Here is a 20852-nt window from a genome sequence, read left to right on the forward strand (position 1 = left end):
AAGGAGAAGACTGATCAGAGATGCAGCCAAGAGGCTCATGATCACTCTGGATGAACTGCAGAGATCTACAGCTGAGGTGGGGGACTCTGTCCATAGGACAACAATCAGTCGTATATTGCACAAATCTGGCCTTTATGGAAGAGTGGCAAGAAGAAAGCCATTTCTTAAAGATATCCATAAAAAGTGTTGTTTAAAGTTTGCCACAAGCCACCTGGGAGACACACCAAACATGTGGAAGAAGGTGCTCTGGTCAGATGAAACCAAAATTGAACTTTTTGGCAACAATGCAAAACGTTATGTTTGGCGTAAACGCAACACAGCTCATCACCCTGAATGACCATCCCCACTGTCAAACATGGTGGTGGCAGCATCATGGTTTGGGCCTGCTTTTCTTCAGCAGGGACAGGGAAGATGGTTAAAATTGATGGGAAGATGCATGAAGCCAAATTTTATTTTATTTTTATTTCACCTTTATTTAACCAGGTAGGCTAGTTGAGAACAAGTTCTCATTTGCAACTGCGACCTGGCCAAGATAAAGCATAGCAGTGTGAACAGACAACACAGAGTTACACATGGAATAAACAATTAACAAGTCAATAACACAGTAGAAAAAAATGGGCAGTCTATATACAATGTGTGTAAAAGGCATGAGGAGGTAGGCGAATAATACAATTTTGCAGATTAACATTGGAGTGATAAATGATCAGATGGTCATGTACAGGTAGAGATATTCGTGTGCAAAAGAGCAGAAAAATAAATAAATAAAAACAGTATAAAAACAGTATGGGAATGAGGTAGGTGAAAATGGGTGGGCTATTTTCCTATAGACTATGTACAGCTGCAGCGATCGGTTAGCTGCTCGGATAGCTGATGATTGAAGTTGGTGAGGGAGATAAAAGTCTCCAACTTCAGCGATTTTTGCAATTCGTTCCAGTCACAGGCAGCAGAGTACTGGAACGAAAGGCGGCCAAATGATGTGTTGGCTTTAGGGATGATCAGTGAGATACACCTGCTGGAGCGCGTGCTATGGATGGGTGTTGCCATCGTGACCAGTGAACTGAGATAAGGCGGAGCTTTACCTAGCATGGACTTGTAGATGACCTGGAGCCAGTGGGTCTGGCGACGAATATGTAGTGAGGGCCAGCCGACTACATATACAGGACCATTCTGGAAGAAAACCTGATGGAGTCTGCAAAAGACCTGAGACTGGGACGGAGATTTGTCCTCCAACAAGACAATGATCCAAAACATAAAGCAAAATCTACAATGGAATGGTTCAAAAATAAACATATCCAGGTGTTAGAATGGCCAAGTCAAAGTCCAGACCTGAATCCAATCGAGAATCTGTGGAAAGAACTGAAAACTGCTGTTCACAAATGCTCTCCATCCAACCTCACTGAGCTCGAGCTGTTTTGCAAGGAGGAATGGGAAAAAAATTCAGTCTCTCGATGTGCAAAACTGATAGAGACATACCCCAAGCGACTTACAGCTGTAATCGCAGCAAAAGGTGGCGCTACAAAGTATTAACTTAAGGGGGCTGAATAATTTTGCACGCTCAATTTTTCAGTTTTTGATTGAAATATACAATAAATGTCGTTCCACTTCATGATTGTGTCCCACTTGTTGTTGATTCTTCACAAAAAATACAGTTTTATATCTTCATGTTTGAAGCCTGAAATGTGGCAAAAGGTCGCAAAGTTCAAGGGGGCCGAATACTTTCGCAAGACACTGTCAATCTTGGTTGGCAAAAAATAAATACATGTGGGATGCATGCCAGCAAAGCCAATACACAACACAACACTAAACAATACATTAATTGCATAATAACGGTGACAAACGGTGCCCACAAACTGTTCGGGCCTATATAAAGCTGCCCCAACAGCAGAGTCCCAACAGCAGAGTCCCAACCCAACACTGCTACACCTGAATATCAGTTGAGCCTTGTCTTGCAGTGAAACAGTTCATTCAGCCTCATTTCCTGCCTTTTAAAAAAACATAGCTGATATGGCTGACTTGCTTAAACAAATGTGGTTGCTACTGACAATTGAGATGTACAAGCTATGGCATAAGGGGACGACAAGCGGATATGAGGCAATCCGTAATTTCAAATAAGATATTAATGATCGAGCTAGGACAGACGTAGTCAATATAACTATTTGTTCAGCACTTTTGAAATGTACAGCGACATAATTCAGAACAAGGGCCGTTCTTACAGTGTTGTCCCTGTACACCAAGTCAGAACCGTAGGATAAATAAAGGGGGCATATAAGCAGACAATGAAAGCTCTTACAATATTTTACATTTCTCAAAAACAGGTTATAGGCTACATGTGCACCACCAATTTAGAACAGTGGGTGAAATTAAGAGGTAAAAATAGACCAAATTATTAGGGTGAGGCACATGGGCTATTACCAGCTTACTACACAATATACACTTAGTATTACGTTCTTAGCTACAGTATATATAACTCCCTGGCATATTATGTCATTTATGCAGCAGCATACAAGACATTTTCGGACTCACCTTGTTGTTCTGTGCTCACTTGAATAGGAAAGTGGCGTGACGGTCCTTCGTGGGAAAATTATGTCATCAAAGTCTGGCATTCTCTGTATTTATGGTGTTTTCAAGACAACTGTGAACTAAAAAAAAATTGTAATCATGATGGCGTCAGTGATCTTCAGGTCTTAGCTCTAGAAAGAGGCCCGGGTTCCCGATTTACAATTCTGAGTTGTAAAAAGTTCAAAATGTATTTTCCCAGCCGTAACTCATTTTTCCCAAGTTCCCAGTTGTCTTGAACTCACTAAAGTCATATTTTGCAGTTTCAAGTTAACAGTTGTTTTGTGTGCTGCACAAATCATGCTTCATTGACAGCATGGACAATGCTGAAAGTTTTATCATTTTAATCTAGGAAAAAAGACACTTAATCTTAGACTTGGACCACAAAGCCACTCCACTGAATAGCAGGCTCAGGATTGCTTTGCAATGCTTGCAGCTATCCACTGGTTCCTTCCAACCACTCATTGGTGGTTTGAATTTGCAATTTGTTGTGAAATGTTTATGTCCAATGACCGATGAGCAAGGATAAGTTTTATCTATCATTTCTCTTCATTATTTATCTTCATATGACAACGATTAAAACGGTTTTACCAGCAGATTGTCAACTTGATTCATGATGATGACTGCTAGCTAAAAAATGGAAATTATGATGTTGACATGATTCGTCCAATAAAAGCTACCGTAGATATAACGTGATTTGAAGTCATTTTATCTGTTGCCAATGAACTTGAGCCTTCTTGGATGGGCACTTCTAATGTAACTCTATGGCAGCACCCATGGGACCTGAATTTTCGAGCTTTACCCCACTATGGTGACGTAGTGTTCCCTTGAGTGATAGAACACTGACCCAATCACGGCGCAACACTCCATATTTTCGGCTGGCTTCCCCGACCACCACAGAAACCACTGAGTTAGGCTGAAACATCTTCATGTTGGAGCTGCCTTATTCAAGAAAACCAAAAAGAGACCATGTTTGTATGCGGCTTTACTAACTCAATGATATATATATATATATACATTGTTTACAAACTGATATGTGACATGTATTAATGCCAAAATAACATGCAAAAAATGCAAGCCCCACATTTTTGCTGAGAATATGGGGCTCCAAACAGGTGGGGTTCTGCCCTTTTAAAACAATCACGTGGGGGATCACGTGACCCTTGAACGAGATGGCCGCATGAACTAAGAGTAATTTCCAATTCTTAATCTTACCTCCACTTCAAGTTAAAACTCCTTTAGCTTTAGTCAAAAGGTCATGGCGGCTACAAAAGGTGACATTACAGGTGACATTTGTACCCGGATTCAAGCATAAGCCATTTTTAGAAAAATCTAGCGTCATTAGCCAGGCGCAAGAGGACACCCCTTTACTTTTTGAATTCCAATTTTTTGAATGACTGCTAAACAAGCAAAAAGGTGTCCATGTTGTTGTCATGGAGATAAGGAGCAGGTTTTCTGTCTGGATAGTTATTGTGTGATTTAAAGGTTAAGTAAAACCACCTGTCTTGCCTGGTATGGTTGCTATGGTTTCTGTTGGCTGAGACGTGACGGGACAGGCTAAATGCTGAGTAACACTGCCAAGATGGGGGGGTCCATCTGCTGAATCTTCTCACTTTATTTCCTTCTTTCTTTCTCTCTCTCTCTCGTACCCTCTCTCTCTTTATTTATTTATATTTTTCTCACTCCCTCTCTCTCACTCTCTCTTTCTTTCTCTTTTTTCTCCCTCACCCTCTCTTTCTCTCTTTGTATATGTACTGTATATATACTTTATCTCGCCTTCTCTCTCTCTCAATGTCTGTATATTTCTGTCTCTTCTTTGTTATTCTTTCTCTCTCTACTGACTCATCTTGGTGACCTCTTTGAGAAGATAATTTCTGAATGGGGGACAAAGTGAGTCATTAGGCCTTAGAGCAGTATGCTGAGCTCTACAGGGCGGATGTCAGCAGAGGGTATTTATAGAACCAGCCTGGGTGCTGCTGGGGAGTGCTTAAGGGTCATGGTGTTGGAGGGACAAATTCTGCATTGAATGCATATTCAAAACCAATTCATACTCCAATGTCATTGTTAGTCCATTTTAAAGTAGTCCGAAGAGGATAAGTTTTCTTCAAATGAGAAACTCAGTGGAAATATTTTCTGGAGAATGGAATAGAGGATGAAGAATTCACTGAAGGGACTGAACACAAATCATTTAGCCCCTGTCAGTACATACATTCATAAATTATTTTAATTTGATGCCCAGAAGACATGCTTGAATTTTTCAGTGAGCATAGATTTTGTGTAAGAAATAATTGAAACCGTTGAAAACTCCATTAGTCCCTACCATATACTAGTTTCTTAGAAATGCTGGCCTGCTGTATAATTCAGTGTACTGTATTCCTCCTTCCCTTTCTCTATGGTCAGTGGTATCTGGTCTCCTTGGGACGTCCCTACTATAAACACTAACCATATCCTTAACCCCTACCCTAACTATAAGTCTTACCTAACCCTAACCTTAACCCCTACCCTAACTATAAGTCTTACCTAACCCTAACCCTAACCCTAACCATAAGTCCCTAACCCTAACCCTAACCGTAAGTCTTACCTAACCCTAACCCTAACCCTAACCCTAACCCTAACCTTAACCCCCTAACCCTAAGTCTTACCTAACCCTAACCTTAACCCCTACCCTAACCATAAGTCTTACCTAACCCTAACCTTAACCCCTACCCTAACCGTAAGTCTTACCTAACCCTGACCTTAACCCTTACCCTAACCATAAGTCTTACCTAACCCTAACCTTAACCCCTACCCTAACCATATGTCTTACCTAACCCTAATCTTAACCCCTAACCTAACCATAAGTCTTACCTAACCCTAACCTTAACCCCTACCCTAACCATAAGTCTTACCTAACCCTAACCTTAACCCTTACCCTAACCATAAGTCTTACCTAACCCTAACCTTAAACCCTACCCTAACCATAAGTCTTACCTAACCCTAATCTTAACCCCTACCCTAACCATAAGTCTTACCTAACCCTAACCTTAACCCCTACCCTAACCATAAGTCTTACCTAACCCTAACCTTAACCCTTACCGTAACCATTTAAAATTACAACTTCAAGGGGGTAGTGACATCCTAAGGATACTGGATAGTACAAATCCTCTCTTTATAAGAGTTCTGATGAGCCAAGACCACTCAAATGGATAAGCTGTTTGAGTTGATAGCCTGTTACAGTATTAGGATGCTCCGTCAAAGTTATTTTTTAAAGGAGAGGACACATCAAACCCAGTTATTTATATAGTCACATTCTCATTTGCACTTGAAAGATATTTTTAATTTTTATAATCCCCTGCTCATCAAATACATGTAAGGAGAATGGCTGTCAACACTCCACAGTGAATACCTCTCAGTGGTCTCTCTGCTCTCTAATTGTCAACGGTATAGCCCTACAGTACCTCATCTACTTCAATTTCCACATCATATTAATTCCTTTTAACTTTGACCTTCTCTATTCCTCTATCTTTCAGAGATCACGTACACAAACAACTACAGGAAGATGACCCCTCCGCCGGTCCCACCCCGCTCCACCGTAGGCTCTAAGCCCCTCATCTCAGTCACGGCGCAGAGCAGCACAGAATCCACCCAGGATGCGTACCATGAGGGTAGACCTCCTCGAGGGTGGGGGGACGGGCTGGGCCTGAGCCTGGGAAGGTCCCTGTATAACTCCACAGACAGTCTGGACAGTGCCAAGGCCGTGACTATAGCTATGGAGGCTGCAGGGGTGATGTCTGGGAAGAGACACCCGTCCACGGACAGTCATAGCTCAGTGATGACCTGTGATAAAGCCATCCTGGTGTCCAAGGCTGAGGAGTACCTCAAAACACCACGCTCTTCCATAGGGATACAGGTGAGTGGCACGCACGCAAGCACACACACACACACACACACACACACACACACACACACACACACACACACACACACACACACACACACACACACACACACACACACACACACACACACACACACACACACACACACACACACACACACACACAAACACACACACACACAAACACACACACACACACACACACAAACACGGGTATACAAAAAATTGTGCACACACACACACCCACCCATTCATAAAGTCGCACACTCATGTATCCCACTCTGGCACACCAGTCTCTCCTCTAGATCTAAAAATAGAACCAATGAGTCATCCTACTGCAATCCATTAATTAGAATTCAACTCATGAATCGGGCTTTACTGAATGGGTCTCTCTCCCTTCCTCCTCCCTCCCTCTCCCCTCTCCCTCTCTCTCCTCTCTCCCCTCTCCCTCTCTCTCCTTTCTCTCTCTTCACTCTCTTACCCTCTCTCTTTTCTCTTTCATTCTCTCTTCCCTCTGTGACCCTGGGAGTAAGGGGCTGCATCACACACTGCAGTCTGCAGACGTCTGGTCTGACAGTTCCCCTGAATAAAACAGACAGACAGACAGACAGACAGACAGACAGACAGACAGACAGACAGACAGACAGACAGACAGACAGACAGACAGACAGACAGACAGACAGACAGACAGACAGACAGACAGACAGACAGACAGACAGACAGGCAGGCAGGCAGGCAGGCAGGCAGACAGGCAGGCAGGCAGACAGCAGTCACCAATTCAGACTGCATACAGCCTTTTATCAAAGGAGAATATTAAAGTTGTTCTGCTTGTGTATGGTGCAGTGAGCTCGTTCCTTCCCTATCTCACTATTTCCCTGTTCAAAGGCTGGGATTATCATGGATTCAGAGCTATCTACATGTATCTAATTAATGGAAGCTTCTCTAATGTCAAACATTTAAAGCGTGGTGTACCCCAGGGCAGCTCTCTAGGCCCTGTTATGCTGGTGAATGAGGACCCAAAAGCGACTTAGCGAAAACAGAGTCTTTATTCCAGTATATGGCAAAAGTAATAATCCTGGAAAAATCAAGAAATCAAGAAAACAAAACAGGAAAAAACTTAAATCCACTCGTAGTAACGAGGACAGACTGGAGACTCGACCATTGACTGCAGGTTGCTTCGGGAAGGCACCGACCGTAGCAGACTAAGACACCTGCTCACACGCAGTATCTGAAGGAGACAAAACACGACAGGGCGAGACAAGAACACAGCACAGCGAACATCATACAAGGATCCGACAAGGACAGAAGCGGAAAACAAGGGGAGAAATAGGGACTCTAATCAGAGGGCAAAATAGGGGACAGGTGTGAAAAGAGTAAATGAGTGAGTTAGGAGAATGAGGAACAGCTGGGAGCAGGAACGGAACGATAGAGAGAAGAGAGAGAGGGAAGGGGAGAGAGAGGGATAGAAAAAGGGAACGAACCTAATAAGACCAGCAGGGGGAAACGAACAGAAGGGAAAGCACAAGGACAAGACAATATATGACAAAACATGACAGGCCCTCTACTCTTTTCTATTTTTACCAATGACCTGCCACTGGCATTAAACAAAGCATGAGTGTCCATGTATGCTGATGATTCATCCATATACGCATCAGCAACCACAGCTAATGAAGTCACTGAAACCCTTAGCAAAGAGTTGCAGTCCGTTTTCAAATGGGTGGTCAGTAATAAACTGGTCCTGAACATCTCTAAAACTAAGAGCATTGTATTTGGTACAAATCATTCCCTAAGTTCTAGACCTCAGCTGAATCTGGCAAGGAATGGTGTGGCTGTTGAACACGTTGAGGAGACTAAATTACTTGGTGTTACCTTAGATTGTAAACTGTTATGGTCGAAACATATTGATTCAATGGTCGTAAAGATCGGGAGAAGTCTGTCCATAATAAAGATTTTTTGACACCACACTCCACAAAGCCTGCAGGTCCTGCAGGCTCTAGTTTTATCTTATCTTGATTATTATCCAGTCGTGTGGTCGAGTGCTGCAAGGAAAGACCTAGTTACAAATAAAGCAACACCTCACGGCACAAGGCCTCTCCCCTATCTGACCTGCAAGTTGTGTGTACTATATGTACTGACATGTACATGGAACTGATAGATGGACACACATGCACACTACATGTTAACATTTTCAATGTATGTAAATTGTTAAGCATTTTGTCTGTAACGTCTTTTTCAGTAAGTGTCAGACTCTAGTAAGACTAGCTGTTGCCAATGGTATCGTCTAATAGCGTCGTCCTAATAAATCAAATCAAATCAAATTACTCTCAATGGTCACCCTCTTCTATCCTCCTGTCTCTCATCGCTCTCTATTCCCTCTCTTCTTTTCTCATTCTCCTCTCTCTCATCTCTCAACTATCTATCTCCACTTGTCTCTTTGCCCATTCTTTCTTTCTCTCCCTCTCTCTCTCCCATTCTCTCTTTCTCTCTCTGTTTCTCTCTATCTATCTCCTCCCTCTCTCTCCCCCCAGGCAGGGTTTGTTTGTGGAGACAGGTGAGTCTCAGTCCCTCAGAGATGATCAGGCAGCCCATCCTGGGTGATGAATTAAGATTTTAAATAGCTGAGCTGAATGCCGTGCCGCTCAGCATAGTGCCTTGCTGTGTTGCATGCCATGCCACCCAATCGCACTACCCGCCATCTCCCCAAATCTGCTCACTAACGGACCCCTGATTCACCACACTCCTAATCAGATGCAGATACAGAATAATATATATAATTGCTGGGGAGAATAGGCCGAAGGAGAGAGAAGGAAAAGAGGGTCTGGGGGAGTGACAGAGAGAAAGAGAGAGGAGGAAGAGAGGGTATGGTGTGATGACAGAGAGGAAGAGAGAGAAGGAAGAGATGGTATGGTTGGTTACAGAGAGAAAGAGAGAGAAGGAAGAGATGGTATGGTGGGGTGACAGAGAGGAAGAGAGAGAAGGAAGAGATGGTATGGTGGGGTGACAGAGAGGAAGAGAGAGAAGGAAGATAGGGTATGATGGGGTGACAGAGAGGAAGAGAGAGAAGTAAGAGATGGTATGATGGGGTGACAGAGAGGAAGAGAGAGAAGGAAGAGAGGGTATGGTTGGTTACAGAGAGGAAGAGAGAGAAGGAAGAAAGGGTATGATGGGGTGACAGAGAGGAAGAGAGAGAAGGAAGAGATGGTATGGTGGGGTGACAGAGAGGAAGAGAGAGAAGGAAGAAAGGGTATGATGGAGTGACAGAGAGGAAGAGAGAGAAGGAAGAGATGGTATGGTGGGGTGACAGAGAGGAAGAGAGAGAAGGAAGAGATGGTATGGTGGGGTGACAGAGAGGAAGAGAGAGAAGGAAGAAAGGGTATGATGGAGTGACAGAGAGGAAGATAGGATATGATGGGGTGACAGAGAGGAAGAGAGAGAAGGAAGATAGGGTATGATGGGGTGACAGAGAGGAAGAGAGAGAAGGAAGGGAGGGTATGGTGGGTGACAGAGAGAAAGAGAAAGAAGGAAGAGAGAGACAGGGGGTAATGGAGAAGGAGAGGCAGGAAGGCCTGAATTACATTGGTTTTCAAATTGGATCCAATGATGTGTGTAAAATACAGAAGCACTTTAGATTAGTAATGGCTGGCAGTGTGAATGTCTACATTTATTGAAACATACCAGACATGCCGCATGCAACACCAAAAGGCAGCAAAAACTCCAACAAAGTTTCCCTTTAAACTGTGCAGCTAGTATTCGGCCAGTGTGGTAAGATCAGTTTAAATTCACCTGCATCATCACAGACCTCCTGAGCACAGTTCAGTAAAATTCACCTCTGGTACTGAAGCCTACAACCCTATTGATTGGCCCATAGTTTGACCTTTCACCCCTCACCTCAGAAAGGACCACAATCTTAATCCTTAACCTTTGACCGTTTGGGCGCAGTGTTTGAGTTTTGACGCCTTACGTTCTGGGGGCATTTATAGTGTGCGGCATCCATATTAGGACAGTGTAAGAATGGATAATGTAGCAGGATCTTACTCTCACTACCTACCTACTGTAACTTACTACCTGCCTTAATCTCCATTATGCTGATGCCTACAGTTTCCAAGGTTTCCACATCTATTCTGTGTGCGCGTGTGTGTGTGCGTAGCGTGGTGTGTGTTTTCATCAAACCAGGTGTTGCTTATTCTTCTGTCTCTACCAGCACACTTTGAACATTTCCCAGGATCCCCTAAATCTCTCCCCTCCTCATCCATCATAGAGCAGCAGCCCATTCTGTCTCTCTGAGGTGGATTTCGCTTTGTGCCTTTAGCAGAAAGTAATGGAGGTCACCTGGACCAGTAGCGACTCACCACTGATTACCTTTCTGGGAAAGAAAAGGAGGATTCAGAGTTGCTCGCTGCCTGAATAGCAAAGTGTCCCTCCAAAAATGTCACTGTTTGTACCAGGCTACTCTGCAATGTAGCAGGCTTGACATTTTTCTAGATTCTCTGTTCATTGCAAACCACTTAAAGCTAAAGAGTTATTCATGTGAGTTTGGAGCTTTTAAGGCTCTCAGACAGACAGACAGGCAGACAGATGTTCTATCAGGACTCTGCTTGCTTCAGCTGGATTCCACTGTGTAGTCTCTCAGAGCGGAGGAGGATTCAAATGTGGGTGAATAGATGTTCAAATTACCCTGTTAATAATCAAGTTTAAAATTAGAGGTCTGCTGGTCTCACACTTGTATTACTCAACAGAGAGACAACATGTCCGTGGGCGTCACAAGGACTAAATCAAGCTACCACACACACCACACACTTCTACCTCCCAGATATTACTAGTGCCCATGGACCATGTGTGAGATAGATAAAGAGATAGACAGGGTGCCCATGGACCATGTGTGAGATAGATAAAGAGATAGACAGGGTGCCCATGGACCATGTGTGAGATAGATAAAGAGATAGACAGGGTGCCCATGGACCATGTGTGAGATAGATAAAGAGATAGACAGGGTGCCCATGGACCATGTGTGAGATAGATAAAGAGAGAGAGAGAGACAGAGAAAGAGGGAGAGAGAGCGACAGACAGATAGACAGACAGACAGTCCATAAAGGAAGTAGAGGATCAGTACTGATAGGGCCATTCAATCAGGATCAGCAACTCTCAGGACCAAGAGGGATCAGTCTCTACCATCCCTGGCCAGCACCATCCACCCAGTACCACGCTTCAATGAACACTAACAAACACCTGTCTGTCAGTCTGTTACACACCACCCCAGGCATACTACACATGATCACATCTCTCCACACCCTAATTAGGTTTTGTAATGACTTTTTGTTTTTTTAATACCGTCCCTGTGTATCTCCAAAACGGCTGCTTGTTGTTGGTATAAATCACTGTGTTGAGTGCTGAGGGTGTTGAAGAACTAGTTGTGTTTGGTTGAGAACTCTGCCTCTGTAAATCACACTGTAGTTATGTTCTGACAGGCCGCTTACAGTTGAGGAGGCACAGCGCGGGACCAATAACCCCACGGACGTCTGGGAGTGGTCCTAATGAGAACACTGTTGCTGTTATATTGTGTTGCATTAGGTGGAAGCAGCCACCGACTCGGAGTCAGAAACCAAAGGATCGAGGGAATACCATTCTGTGGGGATCCAAGTAGAAGATGACAAAAGGTAAAGTGTTGTTTTTCATACATTCCTTTTCTGTAACAATGGCTTTACTACAGGCCTGGCCCAGTGTGTCTTTATCAACGTCACCACCAGCCTTTCCTCTTTCTCTCTGTGTGTTAGTTTACAATATCCCTTGCCTGAATGTTTGCTTTCCCCAATCTGTGTCTCAGAGGGCAGGGCAGGTTGAAGCGCTCCAACAGTGTAACAGCCTCCGTTCAGGCTGACATGGAGATGGAGGGGTTTCCCACCATGGAGGACAAGGGCCTACAGTTTGGAGGGGGCTTCCTAGGGGGGCACTCTGAGCCCAGCACGCCCACCCAGTACGGAGTTCGCACCGTCCGCACCCAGGGCCTCTTCAGCTACCGGGAGGACTACCGGACACCCACGGAGCCCCCCAGCCCCCAGCAGACCTCCAGCGAGACCACCTGGCAGCTAGAGCCCCCCTCTCCCAGGGAGCCCGCAGCATCGTCTGGAGAGTCGGGCCGCGTGTCCCCCTCCTTGCGGAGGGATGGAAGCTGGTTCATGCAGCTGCTCCACGCAGAGACCAAGAGGATGGAGGGATGGTGTAAAGAGATGGAGGCAGAGGCAGAGGAGAACGACCTCTCTGAGGACAGTGAGTGGGATAGGAGTCAGAATGTACAATCAATTAGGAAACATTTTCTTCCATAGAGACTCGTAAGACTTTTAGGTAACAGATGATGAGTTGATTTTCTGTCTTTCAGTCCTAGGTAAAATCAGGAGTGCGGTGGGCAGTGCTCAGCTCCTTATGTCTCAGAAATTCCAGCAGTTATACTGGCTTTGTCAGCAGAACCTGGTGAGTAAAGTCATTGAAACATTGTGTGTACATACAGTTTGTGAGTGTGTGTTAAAAAAATACACTACCGGTCAAAGGTTTTAGAACACCTACTCATTCAAGGGTTTTCTTAATTTGTACTATTTTCTACATTGTAGAATAATAGGAAAATACATCAAAACTATGAAATAACACAAATGGAAGGAATCATGTAGTAACCAAAAAAGTGTTACATCAAAATGTATTTCATATTTGAGATCCTTCAAATAGCCACCTTTTGCCTTGATGACGGCTTTGCACACTCTTGGCATTCTCTCAACCAGCTTCACCTGGAATACTTTTGCAACAGTCTTGAAGGAGTTCCCACATATGCTAAGCACTTGTTGACTGCTTTTCCTTCACTTTGCGGTCCAACTCCTCCCAAACCATCTCAATTTAGTTGATGTCGAGGGATTGTGGAGGCCAGATCATCTGATGCAGCACTCCATCACTCTCCTTCTTGGTAAAATAGCCCTTACACAGCCTAGAGTTGTGTTTTGGGTCATTGTCCAAATGAAAAACAAATGACAGTCCCAAGCCCAACAGGTCAGAAACTATTGAATTTGCCATTGAGTATGGAAAAATACAAAATAAGAAATCTAGTACTTCTGAGATGACAGCATCTTGAGGTGAACAATATGAGACTGTGAATTTCCGTGTCACCAATGACGCACTCCCAGCTCTAGACTAGAATACTGAGACGACCCTCCTTTAAATTAAGAACTATCTACGCAGTGCACTATCTCTTCATATTGGTTTACCTCTATTCTTACTCCTCTGTATTGATCTCAGCCAAATATTCAAGATTTGAGATTAAGCCGGTCTGGACAAATTGTACTGCTATTTTTTTGCCATATGCAGCAGAAATGGCAGCATTCAGAAAAGACTGAAAAGTGCACAGGGGATTATTTAGTTTGAACTAGTCTTTTATATAGATTTTTTCTGCCTCTACTTCCCAGATAGACATTTTCCAAATAATACTGCATAGACTTTCAGAACATAGATTTGAGTCTATTTCAAGAAGTGGCATCCGGCAAATTTGAGGCTTAAGGAGATGTCTAATTGTGCTTTATTTGTAAAGCTTTTACTCTCCTGGATAACTTAAGCCTAACTTGAACAAACTTCCAAAGACAGTTGTAGACTCATAAAAAGTGCATTACAGTGGCTTGGAAATAAAATGACATTCAAAAAGAGCCAAATAATTAGTAGGAAGCCTTTTGTCATAATTTTGATGTTACCAGATTGACTTTGAATGCAGTATGTTACCATTGCTAGCTATTTTTTTTAACGAACTTTGCTAGCTAATGACATTGTCATCTGTCTAAAGTCAATTTGATGACATGATAATGCTGGCAAAGTTGTTCTACTAAGTATTTGACTACTTTAGCAATGTCATCTTATTTCCAGGGACTATAGTGTAATTTAGACTAAACAGTAGTTAGCCTCCATCCAGAATGACTGGGCTAATCACCTCTTTAGGGCACCACTATGACGCCGCCGATAGAGGATGGCTTATTAAGAACGTTCAGAACAATGTCATGACGCAACCGAGTGACGAAGGTGCAATCTCTCAATACGGCACCCGCATACTTTATGAATTACAGAACTACTAAAGCTTTGCCTGGTACTGGATGTATGTACATGTGTACTGTAGCTCTTGGCACCACTTTATAGTGACAGTAGCCTAAGCTATTGTGTTAATAACGTGCAATTACCCTTTACCATGTACGGCACGTAGTTCTGAACACTTATTAAGTACTGCTTACTATTTTTCCTTTCTGAGACCTTCCACTTTATTAACTTCATTGTAATTCAAAGAGTGACCTAAACCTTTACTTCAGAGCCTATATATTTAGATCTACATTCAGAATGCAGCAGTCTGAAACTCCCCCAGACAGTTGGCTTTGATATTGTTGTGCCCTCCAGCTATCCAGTATATGGAGCACATCAAGTCACTGAATTAATGGGGGGAGATGGTAAGCCGGAGTCCAATGGGATGCTATGGATCTTATTTCTCAACTCTTAACTTCATAACAGAGTTGGAGATTTAGGCTCTAGTCTCACTAGTATCTTCTGTGGTGTCAATAGTGTGTCTGCGACACTAGAGCTCCAGCTGATTGGGACTCTGGTCGATGTGATGAATAAGACTGACTGTCAGTGAATGAAATGTGAGCCCTCTTCATGATTTCCCATCCTCATGGGGGTTAGGAGAGATTGGCATGGATCACATTTTGTTGTGGCTCATTATAATGAAGTGTCCAATAGTCTAACCATGAGATGACAATTATTGTCTTTTTGAAGTTTGACCTTCCTGCTACCATGACTTTGCTGAAACTGTTTTATTATTATTTTAAATATAACATAAATCCTTGCAGTTTTCTGCTGTTGGAGTTCTGATAAGGACATCTAGTGGAAGTTATCAGAAGTGCAATAACTAACTTACAGTCTAAAACTACACTGTGTTTAAAGTGAACATGGAATATGATCTCGCTCTCAAGCCTAAAGTATCTGTAATTCAGGCACTGATGTGGTCATCTATAACCCCTTGCAGGACCCCAGTGCCATGCCCCGCCCCACCTCTCAGGACCTTGCTGGATTCTGGGACCTCCTGCAACTGTCCATCGATGACGTCACCACCAAGTTTGACAAGCTGCAGCAGATGAAGAACAACGACTGGAGGCCCGTAGAGAAGAGCCCTGAGAAGAAGGTGGGTAGCACTGAGGTATAGAGAATACAGTCTATTCTTATTCTGTTGTCTATAGTGGGTATTCTCAATGCCTGGCGAGACACAGACACAGAATTAGAGTCATTGTATTTCTATGGAAACAGATACAGCTACATATCACACAGTCAGAGCCTTATTAGAGAGAGATGTGAGATTACTCAGAGCCACATTGTAGTAGTGTGGAGTGGTGCTCTTCGTTATGTGAGGTCAAATGCTTAGTTAAGCACCACAGGGTGTCTTTGACATTGTGCTTAACTATGCTGATTTATACCACTGGGTGTCATTGACATGGTGCTTAACTATGCTGATTTATACCACTGGGTGTCATTGACATGGTGCTTAACAATGCTGATTTATACCACTGGGTGTCATTGACATGGTGCTTAACAATGCTGATTTATACCACTGGGTGTCATTGACATGGTGCTTAACAATGCTGATTTATACCACTGGGTGTCATTGACAAGGTGCTTAACAATGCTGATTTATTTCTAATCACTCAAATGGATGATATGTCAACTACTGCTTATACATGTTGAATTACAGAATCGTTTTTGATACAGTTCAGATTTTGGTCTAGTTTGTCTCTCTTTCTTCATGTATCCAGCTACCACCTGCCATACCAAAGAAGTCCATGATTGGGAAGAGAGGTGTGACGCGGGAGAAATCCCTGGATCTTCCAGACCGCCACCGCCAGGAGGCACGCAGGAGGCTGATGGCGGCCAAGCGTGCAGCTTCCTTCCGTCAGAACTCGGTGTCAGAGAGAGCAGACAGCATTGAGATCTACATCCCTGAGGCCCAGACTCGCCTTTGAGAGCATTGGGACAGGGGTCAGGGGTGAGGGGCGTCTCCCCCTTCAGACTTCCCCTCAACTAGACTCTCCTTTAACTAGCCTTTTTCTAGACTATCTACTGTACACTTTCCTCCTTTACCTGTCTCCTCATGACTGTCATCATCTTCTGAGTTCATCTCCACTCCAGTCCTCGCTAAGTACGATATCACAGAACCCCTCATCCATTACCAAATATGTATTAGTAGATATACAGAACCAGTCAACAGTTTGAACACACCTACTCATTCAAGGGTTTTCTTTATTTTTGCTATGTTATACCTTGTAGAATAATAATGAAGACATCAAAACGATGAAATAACACATATGGAATCATGTAGTATCCAAAAAAGTGTTAAACAAATCAAAATGTATTTTATATTTGAGATTCTTCAAATAGCCACCCTTTGCCTTGATGACAGCTTTGCACACTCTTGGCATTCTCTCAACCAGCTTCACTAGGAATGCTTTTCCAACAGTCTTGAAGGAGTTCCCACATATGCTGAGCACTTGTTGGCTGATTTTCCTTCACTCTGCGATCCAATTCATCCCAAACGATCTCAATCGGGTTGAGGTCAGGTGATTGTGGAGGCCAGGTCATCTGATGCAGCACTCCATCACTCTCGTTGTTGGTCAAATAGCCCTTATACAGCTCAGAGTTGTGTTGGGTCATTGTCCTGTTGAAAAACAAATCGTAATCTCACTAACCGCAAACTAGATGGGATCAAATCAAATAACATTTTATTGGTCACATACACATAGCTAGCAGTTGTTAATGTGAGTGTAGTGAAATGCTTGTGCTTCTAGTTCTGACCGTGCAGTAATATCTAACAAGTAATCTAACAATTTCACAGTGCGACAATTACAGCCCGACAGGATGCTCTCGATTATGCCTCTGTTAAAGTTTGTCAGTGTTTTCGGTGACAAGCCAAATTTCAGAAGGCACTGTTGCGCCTTCTTCACCACGCTGTATGTGTGGGTGGACCATTTCAGTTTGTCCACTCCCTCTGCTGTTTCCTGAAGTCCACAATCATCTCCTTTGTTTTGTTGACGTTGAGCGTGGGGTTATTTTCCTGATACCACACTCCGAGGGCCCTCACCTCCTCCCTGTAGGTTGTCTCGTCGTTGTTGGTAATCAAGTTGAGTTGCTTTGGAGGCGTGCATAGCCACACAGTCATGAGTGAACAGGGAGTACAGGGGAGGGTTGAGAACCCACCCTTTTGGGGCCCCAGTGTTGAGTATCAAACATTGCTCATGTTTCTTGGTTTCAGAAAGTCCAAGACCCAGTTGCACAGGGTGGGGTCGAGACCCAGGGTCTCGAGCTTAATGATGAGTTTGGAGGGTACTACGGTGCAAATGCTGAGCTGTAATCGATGAACAACATTCTTACATAGGTATTTCTCTTGTCCAGATGGGTTAGGGCAGTGTGATGGCTATTGCGTTGTCTGTGAACCTATTGGGGCGGTAAGCAAATTCGAGTGGGTCTAGGGTGTCAGGTAGGGTGGAGGTGATATGATCCTTGACTAGTCTCTCAAAGCCCTTCATGATGACAGAAGTGAGTGCTACAGGGCGATAGTTGTTTAGCTCAGATATCTTGGGAACAGCTTTCTTGGGAAAAGGAACAATGGTGGCCCTCTTGAAGCATGTGGGAACAGCAGACTGGGATAGGGATTGATTGAATATGTTCCTTAAACACACCAGCCAGCTGGTCTGAACATGCTCTGAGGACACGGCTAGGGATGCTGTCTGGGCCGGCTGCCTTGCGAGGGTTAACACGTTTAACTGTTTTACTTACGTTGGCTGCGGTGATGGAGAGCACGCAGGTTTTGGTAGCGGGCCGTGTCAGTGGCACTGTATTGTCCTCAAAGCGAGCAAAGAAGTTGTTTAGATGGTCTGGGAGCAAGATATTGGTGTCCGCGACGGGGCTGGTTTTCTTTTTGTAATCTGTGATTGACTGTAGACCCTGCCACATACGTCTTGTGTCTGAGCCGTTGAATTACGACTCTACTTTTTCTCTACACTGATGCTTAGCTTGTTTGATTGCCTTACGGAGGGAATAGCTACGCTGTTTGTATTCGCTCATGTTTCCGGGTGCCTTGCCATGATTAAAAGCAGTGGTTCGCGCTTTCAGATTTGTGCGAATGCTGCCATCAATCCGCGGTTTCTGGTTGGGAAATGTTTTAATAGTCACCGTGGGTACAACATCACCAATGCACTTGCTAATAAACTCGCTCACCGAATTAGCGTATACATCAATGTTGTTGTCTGAGGCTGTCTGGAACATATCCCAGTCCATGTGATCGAAGCAATCTTGAAGCGTGGAATCAGATTGGTCGTACCAGAGTTGAACAGACCTGAACACGGGCTTTTCCTGTTTTAGTTTCTGTCTATAGGCTGGGAGCAACAAAATGGAGTCGTGGTCAGATTTGCCGAAAGGAGGGCAAGGGAGGAGTAGCAATGATCCAGAATGCTGCCAGCCCGGGTCGCACATTCGATATGCTGATACAATTTAGGGAGCCTTTCAGATGAACTTTGTTAAAAATCCCCAGCTACAGTAAATGCAGCCTCAGGATATGTGGTTTCCAGTTTACATAGAGTTCTTTCAGGGCCGTTGAGGTGTCTGCTTGTGGGGGTTAAACACGCCTGTGATTATAATCGAAGATAATTATCTTGGTAGGTAATGCGGTCTGCATTTGATTGTAAGGAATTCTAAGTCTGGTGAACAAAAGGACTTTAGTTCCTGTATGTTGCTATGATCACACCACAACTCGTTAGTCATAAGGCATACACCCCCGCCCTTCTTCTTACCAGAGCGATGTTTGTTTCTATTGACGCAATGTGTTAAGAAACTGTACCAACTCTGATAACGTATCTCGAGTGAGCCATGTTTCTGTGAAACAGAGAATGTTGCAATCTCTGATGTCTCTCTGGTAGGCAACCCTTGCTTGACTTGTTGTCAAGAGACTGGACATTGGTGAGTAGTATACTCGTGAGCGATGTGCCCGTCTACGGAGCCTGACCAGAAGACCGCTCCGTCTGCCCATTCTGCAGCGCCGTTGTTTTGGGTCGCCTACTGGGATCCGATCCATTGTCCTGGGTGGTGGTCCAAACAGAGGACCCGCTTCAGGAAAGTCTTATTCCTGGTCGTAATGTTGGTAAGTTAACGTTGTCACGCCCTGACATTAGAGATCCTTTTTAGGTCTCTATTTTAGTTGGGTCAGGGGGTGAGTTGGGGTGGGCATTCTATGTTTTCTATTTCTGTGTGTTTGGCCGGGTGTGGTTCTCAATCAGAGGCAGCTGTCTATCGTTGTCTCTGATTGAGAACCATTCTTAGGTACCTTTTTCCCACCTGTGTTTTGTGGGTAGTTGTTTTCTGTTTTTGTGTCTGTACCAGACAGAACTGTTTCGGTTTTGTTCGTTCTCATTGTTATTTTAGTGATTTCAGTGTTCAGTTCAAATAAAAGTATAAACACGTACACGCTGCATCTTGGTCCTCTCCTTCCAACAGCCGTTACAGAACTACCCACCACCAAAGGACCAAGCAGCGTGGAAGAGGAGACTGGACATGGGAGGACATTCTGGACGGCAAGGGATCCTACACATGGGAGGAGATCCTGGCTGGAAGGGATCGCCTCCCATAGGAACAGGTGGAGGCAGCCAGGAGAGTGGAGGCAGCAGGAGAAAGGAACCAGCGGTATGAGGGAACACGGCTGGCAAGGAAGCCTGAGAGGAAGCTCCCCAAAAAATTGGGGGGCACAAGGGGAGTGTGGCGGAGTCAGGTTGGAGACCTGAGCCCACTCCCCGTGCTTACCAGGGCGAGCATGTGACTGGTCAGGCCCCGTGTTATGTGTCTCGTCCGAGCATTCACAGGCCGGAGTGCTCGGTGCCAGCGTCCCGCATTTGCCGGGTGGAAGTTGGCATCCAACCAGAACGAGTGGAGCCAGCTCTGCACTCGAGACCGCCAGTGTGCCTCCACGGCCCAGTGTGTCCGGTGCCTCGGCCAAGGAGGCCGCCTGTGTGTCTCCCCAGCCTGGTGAGTCCTGTGCCTGTTCCCAGAACCAGGTCTGCTGTGTGTCTCCCCAGCCTGGTGAGTCCTGTGCCTGTCACCTGTCCGGAGCTGCCAGAGTCTCCCTCCTGTCCGGAGCTGCCAGAGTCTCCCCTGTCCGGAGCTGCCAGAGTCTCCCTCCTGTCCGGAGCTGCCAGAGTCTCCCTCCTGTCCGGAGCTGCCAGAGTCACCCTTCTGTCCGAGGCCCGCTGTGAGGGTTCCCAGTCTGGGGTTGGAGCGGGGTCCACGTCCCGCACCAGAGCTGCCTCCGCGGATAGATGCCCACCCAGACCCTTCCCTATAGGTTTAGGTTTTGCGACCGGAGTCCACACCTTTC

The 20852-nt window shown here is 44.6% G+C and overlaps 1 protein-coding gene across 1 annotated transcript in view; it reads left to right on the forward strand.

Moving 5' to 3' along the window:
• Positions 1–16455, forward strand: part of LOC124001790 (disks large-associated protein 2-like) — an 84206-nt gene extending 67751 nt beyond the window's left edge. The window contains exons 5-11 of the mRNA XM_046308867.1: positions 6066–6445; positions 12002–12087; positions 12255–12697; positions 12807–12898; positions 15468–15627; positions 15782–15789; positions 16249–16455. Of these exons, the coding sequence (XP_046164823.1) occupies positions 6066–6445; positions 12002–12087; positions 12255–12697; positions 12807–12898; positions 15468–15627; positions 15782–15789; positions 16249–16455 (1376 nt within the window). The remainder of the gene's footprint in view (positions 1–6065; positions 6446–12001; positions 12088–12254; positions 12698–12806; positions 12899–15467; positions 15628–15781; positions 15790–16248) is intronic.
• The last annotated feature ends 4397 nt before the right edge of the window (positions 16456–20852 follow it).

The sequence above is a fragment of the Oncorhynchus gorbuscha genome, linkage group LG17 (assembly GCF_021184085.1).
Source record: "Oncorhynchus gorbuscha isolate QuinsamMale2020 ecotype Even-year linkage group LG17, OgorEven_v1.0, whole genome shotgun sequence".
Classification (NCBI taxonomy): domain Eukaryota; kingdom Metazoa; phylum Chordata; class Actinopteri; order Salmoniformes; family Salmonidae; genus Oncorhynchus; species Oncorhynchus gorbuscha.